This window comes from Spermophilus citellus, assembly GCF_964194105.1.
Source record: "Spermophilus citellus genome assembly, chromosome: 15".
Taxonomy (NCBI): Eukaryota; Metazoa; Chordata; class Mammalia; order Rodentia; family Sciuridae; genus Spermophilus; species Spermophilus citellus.
The window spans coordinates 72141222-72165706 of record NC_138195.1 but is presented as its reverse complement, the minus strand read 5'-3'; the positions used below and the strand labels follow the sequence as shown (position 1 = coordinate 72165706).

Genomic DNA, 24485 nt, shown 5'->3' with positions numbered 1-24485 from the left:
CGCTCCCCCCCCCCAACACTGCCTGGCTCCGACCCACCCCCACCTTCTCGTGACATCTCAGTCGCAGCACAGCCCAAGCTGTCTGCCAAGAGGGAAATGACATCAGTTCAGGCACAGTAGAAAAAACTTCAGACAGCTGCTACGGAATACTGAGGAGGAAGTGCTGCAACCTCCGATGCCAGTCTGAAGCCATGGAGAGCCCACAGAGGGGCTGCTGCCCCTCCCATCAGCTCTTCTTACTGGGAGCAGGCTCCGTATATATAAATCAAGCCTAGGGAGCTGAAAAGAGTGACACTTCTCTGAATAAGGATTGACTCTGTAACTCCCGAGGTATTGTTTCTCCTTCTTGGGAAAGAAATCAAGCCCAGTGACTGTCAGTTTCACATAAACTTTTCCACCCCCACCCTTGCCAGAGTCGGTGTTCAATAAACAACATCACAGTAAGCCTGGCGGCCCCAAACTTTCTCCAAAAAGGGGGGACAATTTGCAGTGACAGGCTGCAGAGGTACCTCCTTTACCAGCTAAGGTAGGCCTTGCTACGTTGGACTCTGACCTCTCAAGCCCTCGCTAGACAGGAGAGTTTATATTTCATAAACAAACTGAGGATGTACAGGTGCCAACATCTTTCCTCACTTGTCTTACAAAAGGTACAACAAGTCCCACGACAGCCTCCAAGTGGCCAGTAAAGCAGATCAGCTATATTTAAACCAACTCCTGTTTCAGAAAAGTTCACCCCGTTAGGTTTGTTGTATTTCCTTCCTTAAGCCCAGTTCATGGAGAAAAGGGTTCTTTAATATCAAACTCTGTCCAAGACACAAAGGCCCTGGGCTTGGACACCCAATCTGGCTTTTCCTAGGCAGTGGTCTAAGCCACCTCTCCCCTGGCTACCCTCCCTTGAACATCGAGGTCATAGTAGCTCTCCCAGATCTGAATCCTAATCAAAGACAACACAAGGAAAGGATAAGAGGTCCATGTTTAGATGCTGACTTGCAGAAATGACTTTTTCCCCCCCTAGTGCTAGGGACTGAACTCTAGGCCACATACATGCTAAGCATGTGCTATACCCTGAGCTAGTCCCCAGCCAAGAAATATCTCAAGGAGAAGTCTTCAGAGGAATTTTGTAAACCCAAAGTTACTTTCCAATAACTTCTTAGACTGCAGATGACTTGAAACAAGTGTAGCTCACCTTTCTTTTTATTTTCTGCAGAATTTTCTTTCAGTAATATTTATCAAAGGCCTCCATGGCAGTGGTACTGTGCTAGGCATGACTCATGTCAGTCAGAAATGATTCCTGCAAATTAGTATCTGTAACCCCCACCTGCAACAATAAATTGGCAGTACACAACACTTAGAGCACAGCGAGGTGCCAAAAGTACTTTTTGATCATTAGAATCTAGCCAGACACACAATGTCGAGGTCAGATTGACTTTTATGACAAAAAATGAATGTGCCACGCTGGCTGAGCCATTTCCTGGAGGCTCAAGAATGGATTGCAGGGGCTGGGGATGTGGCTCAGGTGGTAGCGCGCTCGCCTGGCATGCGTGCGGCCCGGGTTCGAGCCTCAGCACCACATACCAACAAAGATATTGTGTCCGCCAAGAACTAAAAAAAAATAAAATATTAAAATTCTCTCTCTCTCTCTCTCCCCCCCTCTTTAAAAAAAAAAAATCTTTTAAAAAAAAAAAAGAATGGATTGCAGCCTCATTGCTATGGAGAAGAGAAAAAGGTTGGTGTGTAAAGGGTGGCTTCTGCAGGTGTCTGGGGCTAAGGAGCCATTCTTTAGCAAATAATGTATTCTCAAGATGTGGTAAGATGGTCTGTCCCATAACCCTGACAACAGGCCAAACTGCTAGACAGACAAGGCTGGACATCAAGGCATAGCTACCCGGGGAAGTAGCTTTCAACCCCTTCCTCTCATTTCCTCAGTTCTCTAGCAAGCACTGGGAACCAGAAAACACGTGCAGCACTATTAACTTTGGCAAGTGAACTGGAGGAAAGCATGTCCTAGGCCGCCTATGGGAACTCTGGTCTGCACTGACCTAACAAGACAGACCAGCACCTGCAGTTCTCTGGCACAAGTACCATGGCATAAGTTTACCCACTCATTCATCCACACCCACCGAATGCCTACCATGTGCCAGACATTGTTCTCAGCACTGGGGATACTGCCATGATCAAAACACCCTGAAAACCGTGCTGTGTGGGGCTGAGATTGTAGCTCAGTGGTAGAGTATTTGCCTCACCTGCCTGAGACCCTAGGTTCGATCCTCAGCACCACATAAAAATAAACAAATAAAAATAAGATTAAAAAAAAAAAAAACAAGGGCTGGGATTGTGGCTCAGCAGTAGAGCGCTCGCCTAGCACGGGTGGGACCGGGGTTCCATCCTCAGCACCACATAAAAATAAAGGCATTGTGTTGTGTACATCTACACCTAAAAAATAAATATTAAAAAAAAAAACATGCTTTGATGGGCTATGGAAAAATTTTCCACATTTCTAAGTATTCATTAGGGGTGATCTTAGAAGAAGTGGAACTGCAACATCACTAGAATACTTTCTTAAGTATAAAAATTCAATCAAAATGATCACAGTCGCATCACAGATTTCCTGATTTTCCCCTACTGAATCATTCTTTCATGGATGCTACTCAAGACAGTGTTTCTAATCAGCAATTAACTGGTTTATCTTCTTCCTGTGTGCAAGGCAGCATTTAACATGAGACATTACACCTACCACATCATATGCTCTAAAAAAGTGACTGTTGGCAATTTTTCTCACTAACCTACTTCTCTTCACCCCAGCCCTTGCTGACTAACCTTCACGGAATACGAGATCAGGGGTGGGGGTAGGAGAAAAAGAGGCTGAACTGGCAAATTCAGATATTCCCAAGAAGGTGAGTTCACTTTCTAATATGCCCTAGAAATATCACCACAACCTAGTGACAAAGAAGTCATCTTGGGATTTAAGAAGCAAGATGATCATTAGACACTTCTGCTAGCCTTAAAAAAAAAAAAAAAAAAAACTTTTATGTAAGTGATCCAGATTCATACATGATGGGCCAAAGACAAGACAAATCCTTCTTCAAATAATTTAAATCATCTACCTGCCAATGCAAAATTAAATTAAAGGCTGAATCTACCAAAGAAAAATAAAAGGCAAGTCACACTAAACTAGAATTGAGGAGGATTACATTGTTAAGCTACTGTAGGTTAACCACTGTTCATGGCCCCACGCAGTGTCTGAGTTAGAGATTCACAGACCCAGCTTCCTCTGACCTAGTGCAGAAAACCCTCAATTAGAGCCCTGCTGAAAATGTTTCCGTTTGGACTGTTTAACTTACTGTTTCAGAAGACACAATGAAACAACATATATGTTCATGGATTCATTTTTTTACTCTAGTTAATTTAAGTATCTTTTGACAACATTTTTCCAGGCCGTCTGTACATTTTTTTTTTTTTTGAGAGAGAGAGAGAGAGAGAAAACATTTTAATATTTAGTTTTTAGTTTTCGGCGGACACAACATCTTTGTACGTGGTGCTGAGGATCGAACCCGGGCTATACCCATGCCAGGCATCCCCAGCCCCGTCTATACATTTTTAATCTTTCAATTCTGAGACAGGATTGAAAAAGAGACTTATTTGTTCAACTTTGACCATGACCATAAGCCAGATTCTACACCAGAAATTCTAACTAACCAATAACTCACTTGATGTCAAAACAATCTTATGATGAAATATTATTATCCTTACTATTCAGCTGCAGAAACTGAGGCATATGGAATTCATGTGATTTGTTTGCTGTTGTTTTTCTGTACTAGGGATTCAACCCAGGGACACTTAATCACTAAGCCACATCCCCAGCCCTTTTTTTTATTTTGAGGCAGGATCTCACTAAGTTGCTTAGGGCCTCACTAAATTGCTGAGGCTGACCTCTAACTTGTGATCCTCCAGCCTCCAAAGACACTGGGATTACAGGTGCACGCCAGCCACCACACCCAACAAATTCATATAATTTGCCCAGTGTCATACAGCTAGCAGTGGGAGAACAAAAACTCAAAAGTCTCTGTCTGGGTGCAGTGGTACACACCTGTAATCTCAGCAACTAAGGAGGCTGAGGCCAGTCTTGGCAATTTAGCAAGAGCCTATCTCAAAATAAAATAATTAAAAGGGCTAGGGGTATAACTCAGTTATATAGTGCTCCTGGGTCTAATCCCTAGTCTCTCTCTCTCTCTCTCTCTCTCTCTCTCTCTCTCTCACACACACACACACACACACACACACAGTCTTTGGCACCAAAGACTTTTATGGTGACACAGAAGGTCATATATCTGAAGACCAGAAGTTATAAATACAGAAAAAATAAACATTTAAAACAGAACTGAGGTCTGCCACTTCTACTGGAGCTGACAGTGGTATTCTGGAGTGTGGAATCAGGGCCTGTGATTTCCGCTTTGGAGAGCAGAGTAACGTGAGGTAAATGACGGAGAAAGCTTAAAGTTCTCTCCTGTTCCCAACACAACAGATGCCCACACAGGGAGCAAGCTAGAGACATTCCTAGGCTTTGGCTCTCAACTACCCTTGGGGAACTGTTCCCTCCCTCACGTCATCTGGCCCACTGAGTCTAAAGAAGAATAGAGCTGAGGGCCAGGGGAAATCTTATTTTGCAATCAAGGAATCTGAAGAAAGAGGGTATCATCAGAACAGGCAGCAAACTGACAGGCTCAAAGGACAGGAGATAATCTCTAGACCCTAGACCTAAGGCCATTTTTATTTTCAGGAACTTTTGAGTCAAGGCTGCTTTGTAGCACAGCACGTATAAGACAAGACTTTTTTTTTTTTTTAATCTCTCTTTGAGTTTGGGTATAGATCTATTTAAGTGCCTTAAACTTCTGGCTCAACAAAGATAGACAGACAGACAGAAGTTCATACTAACTCAACCCCCAAAACAACCTGAGTGCCACAGAGCAAGTTAAACCAAGACATCTTCATATCATGAGCATGAGGCTTCATGTTAATAAAAGGATCCTGAAGTAGTTTTAGGTAAAGCCATTGGTCATATTCCAAACCCAGATGAAAATCTGTAGAACTTTGCCAAGCAAAAATACGAAGGACTGCTTGGTTGCCAGAAACCAAGAATTCTAGCTTATCTATGTTCTGGGGCTGGACAAAGGCAGACATGTAATAAGCCTGCTGAGGCAAGAAACACACACCTCTCCTGTTTTCTGAGCAGGACAAGAAGTTATACAAATCATAGGCCTTATTCCTTCTACAAGGCATCCATAAAAACCCAAGTTGCTCTAACAACAATCTCACTAATACACACCATTATAATGCACAAATAAAAACTTGTTTTAAGAAAGAAAGAAAACAAAACAACAAAAAAACCTATGGTTGCTTTCCTATTACTGCTTCAGGGAAGATGGTTGATCAACAATCCTTAACTACAGTGTATAATCACTTGCAATACATCAAATGAAAATCAGAAAGGAAAATTCCAACAGATATTGATATCTAATATTTTATAGACAAAAAAAACCCTTGAGCTTTAGAAAAGTTAAGTAACTCATTCAAGGATGCATACCCAAACCTGGCATAGCACACATGCCTAATACCAACTACTTGAGAGGCTGAGGCAGGGGCATCACAAGTTCAAGGTCAGCCTGGCTGGATCAGTAAGACTCCACATTAAAAAAAAAAAAAAAGCTGGAGGATAAAATAATATTTTTATATTAATTATAACTGTTGTTTTTCCCTCATTTGTGATTCAATTGCTACACTGAATAAAAATCAGTCTTGCCCTGGAGGATTGATTGATTGATTGGTACCAGGGATTGAACTCTGGGGCACTCAACATCCCCAGCTCTATTTTGTATTTTATTTAGAGATAGAATCTCACCGAGTTGCTTAGAGCCTTTGGCTGGCTTTAAACTCAAGATCCTCCTATCTCAGCCTCCCAAACTGCGGGGATTACAGGCGTGCACCACCGCGCCCAGTGATTTATTTATTTAATTACCCAGTTTGGAAGAAAAGACAGGCACACACAGAAGCAAACATAGAACTCTATGATAAATGTTAGGGAAGGAATAGAGATGGCAACACAAGAAGAGCACAAAGAAGGAATGTTGCAGAAAGATAGAATGGCCAAAGAAAGTTTTATCAAGAGATGGCTACTAGAACAATTGGTAGGGTTTGGGGAGGGAAAAATGAGCACATTGAGCAGTGCCAACCATGAATAAAAGTATGGAAATGAGAATTGATGGATTATGGGAGAGAAAAACCAAAAAAGGATCTGAGTATGTGGAACACACCTGTAATCCCACCTACTTGGTAGGCTTAGGTGGAAGGATGGCAAACTCTAGGTCAGCCTCAGCCTCAGCAATTTAGCAAGACCTTGTCTGTGGGAGGGGAGGATGGCAAAGAACCATTGGAAGGAGAATGTGGAAGCTCCACACACATATGTATTTTAATTATCGGCACAGTCTTCTTATGTGTGAAAATATTATGATGGGGCTGGGACTGTAGCTCAGTGGTAGAGCGCTTGCCTCACACGTGTGAGGCACTGGATTCAATCCTCAGCATCACATAAAAATAAATAAATAAACCATCATTCTGTTGCTTTGATTATATTATTACTAAAATATGGCAAATCTTGGAGCTGGTTTTATTCTACTGCAGGGGTTGGAGGAGATGAAGGGAAGAAACCATGTCAATGGTACAGCCTCAGTCATTTAGAGAGAGGGAAAGCCAGTTGTGGTGTAGCACATCTGTAATCCCAGCAACTCAAGAGCTAAGGCAGGAGGATTCTAAGTTTCAGGCAACTTAGTGAGACCCTGTCTCAAAATAAATTTAAAAAGGGGTTGGGGATGTAGCTCAGTAGTAGAGAGCCCCTGGGCTCAATCCCCACTACTTCAAACAATAAAACAGTTTTTTTTTTATAATGATAAATAAATTAGTGAAAGCCAAAACTTGTTTAAAACGGTTTCCAGAAGTTTCTGCCTCTTTTTTTTTTTTTTAAAGAGAGAGAATTTTTTAATGTTTATTTTTCAGCTCTCGGCGGACACAACATCTTTTGTTTGTATGTGGTGCTGAGGATCGAACCCGGGCCGCACGCATGCCAGGCGAGCGCACTACTGCTGGAGCCACATCCCCAGCCCCATGAAGTTTCTGCCTCTTGTTTCTCCATTCCTTAACAAGAAAATCCTTCCATAGTTGAAAATCAATCACTCCACAAATATAACTTTCATGGAAGTGCATTCATTGCCATTCCAGAGAGTTCAGGAGTTGTTAAAACTCACCACTGACAGTGGGATTTGCTAACAGCTAATGGACTCTTGCTGGATCTGCACCTTGAGCTTCATCAAGTACAAGACAGCCTTGTTTGTTTTTGTACTAAAACACTAGATTTGTTTTTCCTACTTTGTAAACAATTCAACCCCAACCAAATTGGCAAGTAGCCAAGAATTACATGGAAATTAGCAAGCTACAGCTCAGGGATAACCCCAGACACATTTCATGCCTCCTAAACTAAAGATTAGAGAAAGAGGGCAGGAAATGTAGCTCAGTGGTAGAGGGCCTGCCTACCATGCATGAGGCCTGGGTTCCATCCCCAGCTCTAGGGGGAAAAGGATTGGAATAAGAACAAAATGAGGATATGATATGTCAAGAGGTTTGTAATGTTGTGAACAACCAATTAAAAAAAATTTTTTAAAAAAAAGAACAAAATGAGGGATACAGGTCACATCAACTATAAGATACATACCTAGATATAACCTAGAAAGAGAACTCCATCAGGAAAAGTAGGCCTCACAGCCTCCAGCAAATATGACTTCATCTTTTTACTTTTATGGAAACTTTGGGCAAGATAAAGAAAAACATGGTCCACTTTAAGTGGGACGACAGGCCCAATAGTAGCCGACGCCAGGAAAAGACTGACAGGCATCTCAGCTGAGTCCCTGGAAGCAGTTCTGGATGCTCTGGGTACAAGGTCACCAGAGCAGTCATGTCTAGAGATCATCTTGGTTGTGCTTTATTTATTTACTTACTTATTTATTTTTGAGGTACTGGGCATTAAATCCAGATGTGATCTACCACTGAGTTACAACCCCAGTCCTTTTTATTTTGAGACAGGGTCTCACTAAGTTGCCCAGGCTGACCTCAAACTTGCATTCCTCCTGCCTCAGCCTCCCTAGTCACTGGGATTACAGGCATGCACCACTGTGCCTGGCTTGGTTTTGCTTTATAGAAAAATTCATTCATTTCTTGTGGGTCATCAACTACTAGAGACATTTCACACTTGATGTTTTAGTTATTTGTTTCCATGCCTATCTCCTAAAGTATAAGTAACTTAGGGACAAGATGCATAACTTTCACTTCTGTGCCCCTTTACAGTACCAAGAAATGTCTTATACAAAGCAGGCCCTCAAGACAAGGCAGTTCCATGGATGAAGACATGAAGACTTAACAAAAGAGACAATCATCAAAAGGAATCTCTAGGGGCTGCAGCTGTGGCTCAGTGGCAGAGCACTTACCTAGCATGTGTGAGCACTGGGTTCAATCCTCAGCACCACATATGAATAAATAAAAAAATAAAGGCACATCAACAACTAAAATATGTGTGTGTGTGTGTGTGTGTGTGTGTGTGTGTGTGTGTATAAAAGGAGAGCTGGGGCTGTGGCTCAGTGGTAGAGCACTTGCCTAGCATGTGCAAGGCCCTGGGTTCGATCCTCAACACCACATAAAAATAAATAAATAAAGGTATTGTGTCCAGTTAAAAAAAAAAAAAGGAATCCCTAAACTTTAATGCTGATGACATTTTCCCAGCCACAGGAACCTAACAAACAGCTGCAAGACCAGGGAGCACCAACATATTACCCTGGGCTCAGGAGGTTTGATGCAAGGATTGGGAAACCCTCCATGTGTCTCATTATCTGTGCATCTCTAATTTCTCAGCTGAGGAATTTAAAGTACTTAAACCATCTCCAAAGCAAAATTCCCTTCTCAAGCTAGAGCTGGGGCAATGATCTATATCCCCCTAGCAATAGTTTTTCAATTATAGGGAACAAGATGAAGCTGCTCTGGTTCTATTCAGACAACTCCATTAGCACACCTGGAAGCTGCCTTTTTTGCATAAAGGATTGTGAAACTTAATAAGGTCTAGCTGGAAACAGCTCATGGCACCATGCCTTCCTCATTTCCTGGATCTTACGCAAATCAAATATTAAATCCTCCCTCCGTCGGGTAGTTGGCAACCAAATCTACTCCAGGCCTAAGATTTCATGATCAAAAACGCCAGAAGGAAACTTTAAGACAATTGATTCCTCTGATAGGCTGTAAGGTGGGGAAACTTCTGAAACACAAATGTCCACACACCAAGTAAAAGGATGACTACTAAATATAGTGAAACTGGAGAGGGAATCACAACCAGGAGCAAGGGATGCTTTCATCATATAAGACCCAATCACAGCCACACCTGAACCCTATATTTCCAGGTCCCAGGAAGTGAGGCAGAAAACCTTTAAAAAAAACCATCTTCATCCTAGGAAAGCACTAAAGCAAAGGACATGCAGTGGCCTGCAAAAGTGCCTTTGAGAAATCATCACCATCAAGGGAAAAGCACACTGTCCTTTCCCTGAAATTATTAGCAGGGAGGGGTCAATGGCTTTAGACTAGAACCACAGTTTTTAGACTCTTGAGAAACAAAGTTTTTCCAAGGTCTTTCACTGTGCTCAAAATTGCAGAAAAGGCACAGCTCATCCTAAGACACAATAAATCATCATCCTTATCCTTACAGAGAACTCAAGGATTTTGTTTAAAGGAAGCTCAATGAACTTCAAAAAAAAAAAAAAAAAATAGAGAGAATTCAATCTATTCAGAACTCAAGGTTTATAAACTACTTTCACATCCATCTTAGCTGTTTCCTTACATCATCTGGCAACAGAGTATCACTATCCCCACTTGCCAGAGGGGTACAGCAAAGGTCTGAAAATGTACAGTGACTTTGGAACTAGACCTTCAGTTTTCAATGGAAGGGACACCAGCAAGAAATGCCCAGAGGGAAGACTTTAGACTGTCAGCACCCTGGCATTCCAGACCTGGCTATGTGACCACCCCTAGTGACCTGGGCCATTTAAATTCTCTGAGCCTCCTATTTCTATCAGCATTGCCCAGAGATGCTTCCAAGAGGCCAGTCATTTCTATGGTAAGAGGCCTACGTGGCCGAAGAAGAGTCTCTTTTGGAAAGTCATGTGCATACAGTTAAGCCTCAAAAGAGTCCCTCCATTCGGAAGTCTGTTTAACCCCAAATCTCTTATACCTTTAGTACCAAACAAACCCCCTTTCTTCTGAATTCACAACATCATCATCTTGCCGGTCTTTCAAATTCTCCCAATTCTAAGCTCCATTTGCCCCTCAGCCACACTGCCTCATCTGCAATGTCCCTGTATCCTAAGGGGAGGCACAGCCAGGCACAGGATGGAGACACAAGGCTTCTGCCCCAGGAGAACTAAAAGAGGAGAAAATATCCTGATAGGGTCTCTTCATTTTCTCATCTCTCTCTAAACATTTGTGTGATCTCAGATAAGAAGATTATTCCAAAACTTCTCTCTACACTAACAATTGAGGGCAAAAGTCCTAAATTAATCTTTCACTACATACACTAAGCAACAGCTGGAAAAGGATATGTGGGTCAAAGAAAATGACAATGAGGTGTTTTGGAAGACCTTCCTAGACTTCTTAAGGTAAAAACAAGAAAGGCTGAGGATGGAAGAGCATTTCTGATACTCAGAGGATTGATGGGTACTCTTGGGAGTAACTTTCTTTTCTTAAGCAGTAGAACATTCAGTGAGAGTGAATTACCTATGAAAACTTAAAAACTAAAAGCTGGGCATAGTGACATTTGCCCATAATCGCAGCTAACTGGGATACTGAAGCAGGAGAATCACAAGTTCAAGGCCAGTATGGACAATATAGCAAGATCCAGTCCTCCACTCCACCCCACCTCACCAAAAAAAAAAAAAAGGAAAAGAAAAAATAAAATTCAAGAACTGTTATAATTAGTCAAGTTCTCTAACACAATTTTTATTCCTGGATCATATTTAATTCTCATGTACAAGATTCTATCCTACAACATTAAGGAATTACTGTCCATTTTTTAGGGTGTGATAAGGTATAATGGTGATGTTGAGGAACAGAATGCTTATCTTTTGGAAATAGAAAATTATTTATTAATGATATGCAGTCTGCAGCATGCTTCAAAATAATTTCACTGGGATGAATGCAAGTTAAGGCAAGACAGGCCATGGCTTGATACATTTCTGAAGCTGGGAGGCAGGTACATGGGAGTTCATTATACCATTCTTTCTTTTTATTTCTTCGTGTGTTTAAAACTTTCCATAGGGGGGAAAAATTAAAGGATTTTATTCTAAGCAATGATACCAAAATAATACGAAGTTTTTCAGAGCCCTCAAAAGAACTAAGGAATACCAAAAGCACAAGCAACAAAAGAAAAAAAAAATAGACAAATTGTGCTTCACCAAAATTAAGAACAGTTGTGCTTCAAAGGATACAATCAAGGAAGGATATGGGAGAAAAATGCTTGCAACTTATATATCCAGTAAGGGGCTAGAACAGATTTCTTAACTGTGGGACTCTTCAGAGGCTTAACTACAAGCACATACATGAACTCCTCAAAAGAGATGGCAGATTCATCTGGCCTCTTATCACAGAAATGGCTGACCTTCGAGGCATCCTTGGGCAATGCTCAGAATAAGGAGGCTCAGAAAGGTTGGTTGGTCCACAGCACGAGATTAGTGGTAGAATGGCCAGGTCTGACAATATACATTAAAGGAAAAATTTCCCCAGGGCATCATTTGCTGGAATCACACAAAGACCTCTGTCCCTTCAGTTGACACAGGACTTTAAAATGGGAAAAGAGCCAGGCACATGGTGCATACCTATAATCCCAGTGGACCCAGAGGCTGAGGCAGGATAAATCACAAGTTCAATGCTAGCCTCAGCAACTTATAAAGGCCCTAAGCAACTTAAGGAGAACCTGTCTCAAAATTAAAAATTTTTAAAAAGGGCTGGAGATGGGGCTCGGTGGTTAGGCACTACTGGGTTCAATTCCTGGTACCAAAAAAAATTTTTTTAAATAAAAATAAAACCCTCTATGAACAAATGAACAAATCTTAGATCAGAGCATAGGGAAGCCTTAAGATTTCCACAAGGATTTAAAAAAAAAAAAAAAAAAGCTAACATTTACTAAGTGTTTACTATATAGAAAACACTATTCCACTGTATAAGTATTAATTCAAATAAACTGTCATACTAACCACATGAGCGAGGTACTATTATCCCTATTCTATAGATGAGAAAGCCAAGTTAATTAGCCCAAAGACAGATGGACAGTAAGAGAAGCTCTAGCTTCAAATGCAGGTAGTCAGGCTCCTGAGCCTCCACTCTTAGCAATGTTTCTTGCAAGCGTCCCTGCTTCTGGGATGACCACACACAGAAAGGTCAGGCACAGTCAAGACTGGTGTGCCATATAACAACTGGGGCTAACCTCCAGAATACCTACCTAACCTCTTCCAAGGATCCACAAACCACTTCCTTAGCACCTGGGCAGGCTAAGGCTAAGGCTTAGCCTGCTCCAGCTAAGGCTCACTGCCCTTGGACAAACACTGTTCCATAATAAAGGGAGTTATGAAGTGGAGTCAGGGAGAAATGAGCTAAGCAATCGAGAGCGACAGGCTTTGGAGGAAGTAGAATGAAATGTTCCCATGGTGCCTATGTTAAGAGTCAGAAGGCAGATCTTCAAGGGTAAGTGGAGAGTGTAGGTAAAGTATAGCTTACTCATGTGTGGGGGGAATGAGCCCTTGCACATCCGATTGATGAGAATGTAAACTGACAGAACCATTTTGGAGAGCAACAAGCATTATGCACCCCAACTTTTAAATGCACACACCCTACATTTAAAAGCACATACCCCATAATCCCCAATTCCATGCCCAGGAATCTAATACAAACTTCAGAAAAAAATAGGTCCAACACTTACCCAAGCACTGTGTGAAAATGACAAAAGCTTGCCACAACCTATGTCCATCTATGGAGAAGTGGTTAAATAAATCATATTTAAAAGTCCGATATATGGGCTGTAGCTCAGTGGCAGAGCACTCACCAGCAAGTGTGAGGCACTGGGTTCGATCCTCAGCACCACATAAAAAATAAAGATATAAAAAAAAAAATAAAAAATAAAAGTCCTCTATATACACACATACATGACCATATACATATATACACATGTATATATAGAGAGAGATATACGGAAACTCACCCTTGATATATTGTTAAGGCCCAAATTAAGAACACAACCCACACCAATTTTGTTTGTGTACATGAACCATATGAATATATAGCATTGGCAGAAAAACCACCAAAAAGAAATATCAAATCATGAAATTTCACTTTTTAAACATTTTTAAATTTCTGTATTATCCACCATTGTTATAAGCGTGTATTCCTTTTGTGTATTTACAAACTGATGTAAAAAAGGTAAAAGATTTCTGGGTGTGGTGATGCAGGCCTATAATCACACTACTCAGGAGGCTGAGGCAGATTGCAAGTTTGAGGTAAGCCTGAGCAACTTAGCAAGACCCTGTCTCAAAATAAAAAGACTGATGACGTAGCTCAGTGGTAGAGCACATGCCTAGCATGTGCAAGGCCTGGATTCAATCCTCAGTTCTGCAATAATAATAATAATAATAATAATAATACTCCTCAAAGGAAAGCAGCAATCAACTCTAAGGAAGGCAAATGGGAAGACCATAGCAGACGTTCTGCCAAATTGCACTGGATCAGGTTTTCTGCAAGAGGATTTGCACATTTAAAGATAAATTAGCCAAAGAAAAAGGAAGGAACAATCAGGACGACACTATCACACAATTCAACTCTATATTCAAATTCCCAAGAGCACACTTCCTCTTCCAAATGAACCACTAAGGGAAAAAATTTATATCAGATCAATAAAAATAATAAGCTGTGGGTTTTTCTTTTCATTTCTATGTTTAGTGAATCTGTCAGGTGGAATTTTAGATGAGGAAGATAAATTAGGAGAAGGCAAACCAAAAAGCATTGTGTAGAATTTTGAGAACCATGAATATTTTCTCCATGAACACATGCCTGGGATCTGAAAGAATGTGTAATAAAAAAGTATTACAACATAAGATTCTTCTTGCTAGATACTCAAAAATCAAAATACACATGTTTTGTAACTTCATTCTATGACCCACCCTTCCAAGCCACAAGTATTCTTGCAATGTCTTACATTTATTTTCATCTCTTCCAAGATAAGTTTAAATTAAATTTCTTAAAACACCTGAGATCTTGGATCAAAACTTAGCCTCGGCAGTGTGATGACGATGGCATCAGGAGCAGAAGATACACGGCTTGTCTGTTTTCCCACAGAAGAAAGTGTGGAAAGTAAGAAACCAAAAGTAAATAAATCAGAGCTATGGGAATGTAACTGAGTAAGCCAGAGTATCCCAAAAACCCACTCTGTGCAAGACTGGTGATCAAAAGTCTAGGAGGATGACCTACTTTCATCCCCACACTAGGAAAGCCCACAATTATATCAACAAGCACAGAATTCAGTAAGATGAGATTTGTTTCCCCTTTCTTGACCTCCCAGGTTGTAACATTCTATATTTATTTGTGTTTCTTTGTGGTTTTCACAGCCCATGCAGAGTTCAGGCCAGACTTTGCTCCACCTAGTGGAAGTGCAAAGCATGGTCCACGGAGAGTGATCACAAGCCAGACCTTAGTACAGTATGCCACTCAGAAGGCAGGTTACCAAAAGCCACCATTACTGCTCCTTGCCATTCTCTGCCACAGCTCTTCTGGCTATGCAATTAACCATAAGATTAGGGACCCCAATATCCATGACTGGGGCTTTAGGGGCAAGGGATTAACCCAAGTCACTGTACTACCTGGATTATGATGGCCCCTGGGTTATTAGACCTAAGAACTGTAAGAAGGCGAGGGAGAGGCCCTCTAAGGAGTATGGATGGCCAGGCATTCAAACAGAAGTTGGAATTCTGAATCCAAAGTCATCCAAGATACCCATAGCACCCCTAAAGACTTGTCTGCTGGTGTCAGACACCCACTGATCAACTGCAACCTGAGGACCTGAAAAAGAGCAGCTCTCTCTTTTTTTTTAAAGAGAGAGGAGGGGGGGGAGAGAGAGAGAGAGAGAGAGAGAGAGAGAGAGAGAGAGAGAGAGAGAGAGAATTTATTTATTTATTTATTTATGTTCTGGGCGGACACAACATCTTTGTTTGTATGTGGCACTGAGGATCGAACCCAGGCCGCACGCATGCCAGGAGAGCGCGCTACCGCTTGAGCCACATCCCCAGCCCCGCAGCTCTCTTTTTAGATACTGCAACCCTGACAGTCCAGGACATTTGGCTTCCCCTGTGGAGACCCTGAAAACACCTAATGGTTTCTGCAGGCTAGGTATGTGTAAGAGAAAACCAGTGTTCTCGAGGCCAAACATGAGCACAGGCTCGCACAGGCTCAAGAATTGGACTGGGGGGGCTGGGGATGTGGCTCAAGCGATAGCGCGCTCGTCTGGCATGCGTGCGGCCCGGGTTCAATCCTCAGCACCACATACAAACAAAGATGTTGTGTCCGCCCAGAACTAAAAAATAAATATTAAAATTCATTCTCTCTCTCTCTCTCTCTCTCTCTCTCTCTCTCTCTTTAAAAAAAAAAGGAGATACTCAATGGCAGAGCACTTGCTGAGCCTGCAGAAGCACTGGGTTCAATCCTCAGCACTGCATAAAAGTAAGTAAATAAAAAGAATTGGACTGGGGAAAGGAAAAGTTCTAAGAACATGACTCAGTTCAGATTGGTTATGGGACGTGGAGGACACTTGGTAAAGAAAGAAATGGCCATCATGCTTTCACTGGGGTAAAAACAAATTATGTTCTTAAACTGAAACCACAAGGGCAGATCAAAGCAAGAGGAAAGAGAACTCAAAATTGGGTGAATATGGGAGGCTCACCTGTCCACTGAACCACAGACCAGATTGTTTTTTCCAAAATGTTTGATGTTGGCTGACCAAACAGCTGTCTGGAAAAGTACCTCATTAAGATTCAGCACATTAAAGCTTTAAACTACTCCACCTAAAACTTGTCAGAGGTTATTTCATGCAGTTCACCATATTGTTTTCTTCTGTTAGGAGGGCTGAAACTGCAATAATGAGCTGGAACTGGTAAAAAGAGAGTAAGAACCACTAACCCAGGGCTTCTCCACCTCAGCACTGACATTTTGGATCAATTCTTTGTTGAGAGGCTATCCTGAGTAATGGGATGTTTAGTAGTATCCTTGGCTTTTACCCAGACGTCAGCAGCACTCCCACGTTGTCCAAACCAAAAATGTCTCCAACCACAAATGTTCAGAATCCAGGACAAAAGTTCTCTGGAGCAGGCAAAGTTATTCCTGATTGAGAACCACTGTTCTAAACACAGGTTTACCAGGAAAAGCGATTTACACAGCTAAGAAATCACAGGGACAAACCTAAGCCCAGACACAGAGTAGAATCAAGGAAATCGTGTTAAATTTCCCAGATCTCAGTTTCTGAACTTAGTGTGGGAGTTGATGCTAACTTGCTAACCACAATGCACTTGAGGACCACCAATAACAATGATAATTATTACACTTATTCATTAACTATATTCCAAGAGCTTTACATACATTGTATCTTTTCCCCTCACGTCAACCTTATAAGATTACTTTCATTTTAGTAGAGGAAGAAACTGAGGTACAAAGAGGTTAAGTAACTTGCTCAAGAATAGTGGGGCAGGGGTTGGCTGGGGTAGAGCGGAAGCGCACTTGCCTGCCATGTATGAGGAACTGGGTTCAATTCTCAGTACCAAGTAAAAATAAATAAAATAAAGGTCTATCAACAACTTAAAAAAAAAAAAAAAAGTAGTGTCAGGGGCTGGGGACATGGCTCAGTTGGTAAAGAACCTGCCTCACATGCACAAGGCCCTGGGTTCGATCCCTAGCAACACAAAATAAAAAAAGAATAATGTCAGATTTGGAACTCAGATCACCTAACCCCAGTGCCCATGATGTTACCACCATGTTAGATTGTACCAAACCCCCACACTGGAAAGCCATTAAATCAGCACTGTCTATTATGTAGTCATTAGCCCCATATAACTATTTATTTTAAATTAATTAAAATTCAACATTATGCCACTTTGGAAAGCAGTCTGGCAGTTCCTCAAAGAGTTACAGAGCTATCATATGACCCAACAATTCCCCTACTGGTATATACCCATTAGGTACAGAACTGAAAACGTCACCACAAAAACTTATACACCAACGTTCATAGGAGCATTATTCATACTAGCACAAAAGTGGAAATAGCATATCAACTAATGAATGGATAAATAAAATGTGGTACATCCATACTGCTGAATATTAATTGGCCATAAAAAGGAATGAAATACTGATATATGCTACAACATGGATAAACCATAAAAAACATTATGGTAAATAAAAGAAGTCAGTAATGAAAGACCACAAAGCATGTGATTTCATTCATATTAAATGTCCAGAATAGGCAAATCCATAGAAACAGAAAATAGATTAGTGGTTGCTAAGGGCTGGTAGGAGAGGGGGTGGAATAGGGAGCTAGTAGCTATTGGGTTTCTTTCTGAGGTGATGAAAATGTTCTAAAATTAGATAGTGTGATAGCTGCAAGATTCTATGACCACAGTAAAACAAACAATTCGTGTAAGTTTAACAGTGTGAATTTTTTGTCACTGAATATCTCAATAAAGTTGATACAAAAAAATGATTAACAATTCAGTTTCTTATGTATCCTAGTCATAGCTTAAGTGCTCTGGACATCCAGATGTGGCTGTGTAGCTGATGAACTGGACAGCACAGGGAGAAGAGATTTCCAGCAGAACAGGAAAGTTCTACTGGACAATGCAGCCTTGGACAAATAGATGAAAATCCTCAACCATCTGACCACAGCTTCCCTTTCAAGACTCACCTACTTTTTCATTCCTCTACACGCCCACATTCAAAGCTTCCACAGACCATGTTATCACCTTCAAATACACCTTCCTTTATTCTTCTGCCTTTGATAGGGTCTTGCTAAAGCTGGCCTCAAATTTATGATCCTACTCAGTCTCTAGAATTACAGGCATGGGCCACTGCACCTGATTTGAACTAGACTTTAAATGTTGATAAGAAACAGCACTGTGGTGCATGCCTGTAATCCTGCTACTGGGGAGGCTGAGACAGGAAGATCTCCAAGTCTGAGACCAGTTTCAGCAATTTAGGGAGACCTGGTCTCAAAATAAATGATAAAAAAAGGCTGGGGGTGTGACTCAGTGGTTAAGTGCCCCTATGTTCAATCTCCAATACCAAAAATAAAAATAAAAAATAAAAGTCTAGTCTAAAAGCTCCTTCCTCTTTGAAGCTTTCACTATGTCTTCATCTTCCTCTTGCCCCAGAGAAATCAATTGTTCCTACTGTCCTTTGTTTGCACTACCATGTCAGCACTGAACCCTCTAGATTATAATTCATTGTGTGTATTATCTGTCCTTCCACAAGATCACCAGCTCCTTGAGGACAGAGATTCTCTTTTGCATTCGATGGTTTCCAGGGCATACCAATAATAGCCAATAATGCTAGACTTCAATAAGTGTCTATTTTCTGAATTCTACTGAATTCTAGTACAAGGACTTACAGGAACTCAAGATGCTGATTTTAGACAAATGCTCAAACAAATGATGGTTTGACGCCATTTGTAAGAAAAGAGAAATGGAGTAGGGTTTTCCCAGGCTGAAAACTGGAGCAATGGCAATGAGTAAAGGTGAAATACAACTTGGGGTATGGTGGGGGGGAAAACAGAAGGAACTGGGGCCCCATCCAACTCAAAAGTTTTATGCTTGGCAAGGAAAGGTAAGGAGTGCATCTCTAGAGATTTGTGCCCAGACCACTGACTGAGCCACCTGATGGAAAAAGACATTTCTACTAAGACTTATTTTAAATAACAGAGTCAAATATTCTGGTTGAATCTAAACAACATTAGAAAAAAATAAGCTCTATCTCGACTATAATTTAACTGAAGGAAACAAATGCCAAGGCTTCCCTGTTTAGAAACTGCTGCTTTTGTATTCTTCACAAATATAAAGAATCGTATCTATGAATCACAATGACCCATACAAGAGTTAAATCTAAGTTTCTAATCACATAAGTGAGCCAGGCTGATGAACTTTCTTGGGCCCGCAAGGCAAGAAATGGCTGTCCCAATGCAGATCTGGTAACAGGAAAAGCAAGCCACCTGTAAATATCTTATACTTCTGATACTAAGATTAAATGCAATAAAAGATTATATTTAATAGATCCATTTCAGGGGGAAAAATGCAATGGAGTACCCATACCATTTTCCATACAGAATGAGTACAGCAAGTCCTCAATTCAAAGTGAGCTAAAATGCTGAAATAAGGACAGTGAGTACCTGAAGTACATTCTATGCCAGAGGGTCTCTGGGTTTTTTTTTTTCTTTACTGATTCGTACATGCCAAAAAACAAAACAAATCTAAATTGACTAAATTGTGGTGGATTCAGAGTTAATAATTATATTGTAACTTCCATTCCAAAGGTTAAAATTCAAAACACAAACCTCATTACAAATATCTAGTACTCTTGGACAGGAAGAGACAAGGGTATGTGGTGTGGGGTGAGAGTATGTAGGGGGATTAGGAAGAGGGCAGCAGCTCATTACAAAAATTTTCCCTTCTCTGCAGGAACTGTAACCCCTTAATAGACTGGTCAGTACTAGCACTCATCTGAACAGAACAAAGTACAAAAGCCACTTATCCCCAAAATAAGTATTCGAAATGCTAGAAATAATGATAAGAAAGCAGCCTGTGTTCAACAAGCTGTAATTAGAACAAGAAACTGAAAAGCCCCTTCCACATCTTCAGATTATCTCCAATGCTCCAGGACCTGGTAGAAACAGCCATTTTCCATCCTTCTTGCAAAGTGGATCCACTTCCTACCACCCCTCCTGAATTAACCCTCTAGCAAGATTATTTATTGGTTAGGGGGAACAGCCTTTCACAGATACTTTCAGAAATAACTCATATGCAAAAAAAAAAAAAAAAAAAAAAAAGTTTTTGTTCTATATTTTGTTCTGTCAACACCTATACTACTTAACTTTGCCAGTCTTGAGAGTTATAACTTTTCTAGTTGACAAAGAAAATTTATGTCACCTGCCACTTTATGACTTTTAACCAGGAAAACAAAGAACCTCAAAGAACCCTAAAGGGTCCCAGCCCTAGAAAAGTTTATAAGCCAGACCAGAAAATGAGCTCTATTTATTGCAGATGTTATTTCTAATGCACATAGATAAGTTCTGAGGAAAAATCAGACACTCAAACAGATAAATGGAGAAACAAATGTATATACATAAAATGGAATATTATTTAGCCATAAAAAGATGTGAACTACATGCTATAATGTGAATGGTCCTTGAAAACACTACATTAAGTGAAAAGAAGCCAGACACAAAAGACCACATATTACAGGGTTCCATTTACATGAAATATCCAGAATGAGTAAATACATCAAGACAGAAAGCAAATTGGTTATGACCAGGAGCTGGAGGGAGGACAGGAAGCAACCGGTTAATGAAGACAGGATTTTCTTTGGGTGATGAAAATGCTTTGGAATTAGACAGAGGTGGTGGTTACACAACATTGAGACTATAAAACACCACCAAATTGTTCACTTACTGTTAATTTTGTTATGTGAATTTCAACTCACTTATATAGTAATGGGCAAAACGAAATGCATATGTTCAAAGGCAGACCTTAAACTCCTAAGGAAAAGATTAAGTATTTTTGCTGGCACTCTATTTCTGTACTTGATCACAACATGAAGTTCAAGTGCAAAGTTGTATGGCCTTGGCCACTGTGCTATCTGTATGTTATTGTCTGATGCCTTTCTTAAAGACTGGGGAGAGAATGGAAAGTGAAGTAAATAAAATAACAAAGCCTTGCCAAATTTAAGGGAGGAGGGATGATTCCCCCTACTGCACCCCACCCAATTTGGCACCAAGAGTAACGCTCCCATTAAGGTTTCGAAATGCCAGCAGGAGCTGGAATCAGCACAAGCAAGCTTCTCTGCCTGGATAGAGCAAGCCACCCAGCAAGAAAAGCTGGGGTGCTCCATTTGCTGCATCAGAACCACCCTTTGCTCAAAAGGCCTGAGTTGGCTCAGATCAGCATCAGTGACTTCTTCTCCCTGACCAGCCAGCCTAAAGCAAGGGCTTCTTATAGTCCAGGTGTGCCCCTCCTCTTAAGGGGTTCCCACTCTACTTCATCCCACCTGCCTTCCGAGAGTCCTGCCTCCAACAACGTGCCACCAAGGTGCCATGCCATACATCATTAAAAAATGGAGCCAAGATGTCCTCAGAACTTCCCCTTGTCTAGCCTGAAATAAATATACTCTCAAGCCAGCTCAGTAGCCTGCCTGCCCCCTCCACCTCACACACACACAGAGACGTGCACAGTCTTGCTGCCTCGGACACTAGCTGGGAGGGGACATTAATGAGACTCATATGCCCCAATGTGGCACCAACATTCAATTAACAGTCACCCTAGAGCACCTAACATACTTGCCATCTCAAAGGAGCCTCATTCGCTTAGCACCATGCCTCTGCCACTAGCCTGCCACCAAAACAGTCACAGGTGTCCCTCAGCTAAACACGACGCCCCCTTAGCTCCAGTCCACGCTAGGCATGGGCGCCATCTCAAACCCCTCAACTCTTCGCAACTATACTCCTTCAGGCCCCTCCACCCAGGCCTCGACGACCTTCAAGCCCCCAGCCTGGCCCGGACGCCCCCTCCTCCTTACCTGCGGGGGTTCAGCCCTGACTGACAGGGGGCTGGGCAGCGCCTGGAGGAGCAGGAGCGCCATGCCACCCAGGAGCCTTCTCTCCATCCCCCTCCTGCTCCTGCTCCTCCGCCACGGCGCCGCCACCTCCCTCCTCCTCCCTCTCTTCTTCCCTCTTCTTCCTTCTTCCCTTCTTTTCCTGTTTCACTCTCCCCTCCCGCTTCCGGCTCTGCTCCACCCACCCCAGGCAAAACACCCTCCCAGACATGGAGGAGGGCCTCCAGTCCCAGCAGCTCATTGGCTTTTGACCTTCGTCCATTGATCAAACTATCTGTCGATCAAACATGGGTCTTGCCCACTCACGAGGTAGACCTGAGAAATTCAGCCAATGAAAAGTAGGAGGAAACCGGGCCATCTTGAGTGCTGCGAGATGTTGTAAACGCGTCCCGCCCCGCGGAGAGTGGCGGAAGTAGCCAGGATCAGGGGGTGGAACATCCAGAAAAATGTGGAATCTATAGCGAGTGCAGCCATTTTGAGTGTGGCGGAAATGATGGTTCCACAGGTCAACAAAAAAGAAAAAAAAAAAAAAAAAAAGGATATGAAAGGAAGAATATGATAATTCAAAAGGGTGTTTTGAAAATAAATTATTTCCAGGGGCTGGGGGTATAGTTTAGTTGGTAGAGTGCTTGTTTCTCAAGCACATGGCCCTGGGTTCAATCCCCAGCACCAAAAATAAGAAGTTATTTCCAGAAGGTAACTGAGCGCTCCTACAGGAAAGCAATTGCTCTAAAAATATTTGAGGGTTTTTTTTTTGTCTTGAAGCACAACTCCATTACCAGAGTCCCTCTTCCAGACTCAAACCACCCAAGAAGTAACTTAGGTCCATTTGAATTCCCTATTAGATAGTACCTTCACCTGAGGCAGTGCTTTCCCCCTCAAGTTGCAGGGACAAAATTCTATGACTCCAACTCAGAAATCGCTCTGAAATCCACCTCTCATTGCTTCAATCTGTGTTCTCAAATGGATAAATAAAAATGGCCTCCCTGATCCCCTGCAGAGCCTGGATTCTTCCACGCACCACAGCAACAGTGCTGTACCCTATAAAGCCAAACATTGTGTTGACAACTTCCCCTTTTAAAATACTTCAACTATCTACAGGATATATAGTTCAAGCTTCCCAATATGGTCCTCTCTGTGACCTGATCCCCATCTACTTTTTATCTCACTGCCAACCATTACATTGTCCCAAATGCACCATTCACACTGAACACTTAAAAAGACGCCCAATAACTTTGTGTGTGTGTGTGTGTGTGTGTGTGTGTGTGTGGTGGAGTTGGGGATCAAACCTAGGGCCTTATGCACGCAAGGCAAGCACTCTACCAACTAAGCTATATCCCCAGCCCCCAATAACTTCTTTACACATTACATATACAGTTCCTGTTTACAAATTCCTAGACTTCATCTTTGTTTCTTCTGAATTCACTAATACAGTACCACACAGTATACAGAATCTATATCTGCCTGCCTGATTTGCAGCTTTTGTACAGCACACACTCCTACTTCTTCTCATTTTTAAGTCTCTACAAAATACTTTACAAGGCTCAACCATTAACTCAATGTTGGGAAAATAAGTGAACATGTTTAGCATACTTGAGGACCTATGTTCCATCCCCAGCACCATAACATACATACATAAACAAATAATAAAAAAGCAAAAACAATTTCACAAATGAAGACCCATGGTAAAGAATTCAGATATCCAGAGCACCCAATTTTCTCTCAAAAACCTGCCAAAGTTTTTACAGCCTGGCCTATCCTAGTTCATGTCCGCTACTGGAGGGAGCTGCAGTTGGCTTAAATATAGGCAAAATGTGACACAGGTAAGTGTGAAGAAATAAGTGTGGCTCAGTTTAACAAGTTCGGCAGTTCTACAGTTCTGCCTCCCGTACTAGAGATTGAACAGAGTGGCAATCTACCACTGAACTATATCCTCAGCTCTTTTATTTATTTATTTATTTTGGTACTGGGGATTGAACTGAGGGGTACTCAACCACTGAGCCACATCCCCAGCCTTATTTTGTACTTTATTTAGAGACAGGGTCTCACTGAATTGCTTAGTGCCTTGCAGTTGCTGGTTTTAAACTAGGGATTCTCCTGTCTCAGCTTCCCAAACTGCTGGGATTATAGGTGTGCACCACCACACCCAGATTATTTTTTAAGACAAACTCTTGCTAAATTGTCCAGGCTGATCTTGAACTTGCAATCCTCCTGTCTCAACTTCCCAAGCAGCTGAGACTAAGGAACATACCAGTGTGACTAGCCCTGCCTCCATCTCAATCCTGCTTTCCCAAGTACTAAAAATGGTAACAAATATTTTTGCCAATCTCTAATTTCTTAGGAATTCATCCATCCCACAAATCATCCATCCCTAAATCAATCTTTAGGGAGAAGTTGAGTATAACCAAGGGCCAAATTATTTTCATGGCACAGTCTCTCGATCCCGGCCGCAAGGAACTCTAAGAATTACACAGGAGGGCAATCCCTATTGGGTCCCCTCTTGCCCC

At 41.7% G+C, this 24485-nt stretch overlaps 1 protein-coding gene across 1 annotated transcript in view; it reads right to left on the bottom strand.

The window, feature by feature from the left end:
* Positions 1–22114, bottom strand: part of WBP1L (WW domain binding protein 1 like) — a 58140-nt gene extending 36026 nt beyond the window's left edge. The window contains exon 1 of the mRNA XM_081267401.1: positions 21943–22114. Within this exon, the coding sequence (XP_081123527.1) occupies positions 21943–22029 (87 nt within the window). The 5' untranslated portion in view covers positions 22030–22114. The remainder of the gene's footprint in view (positions 1–21942) is intronic.
* Between the last annotated feature and the right edge of the window lie 2371 nt (positions 22115–24485).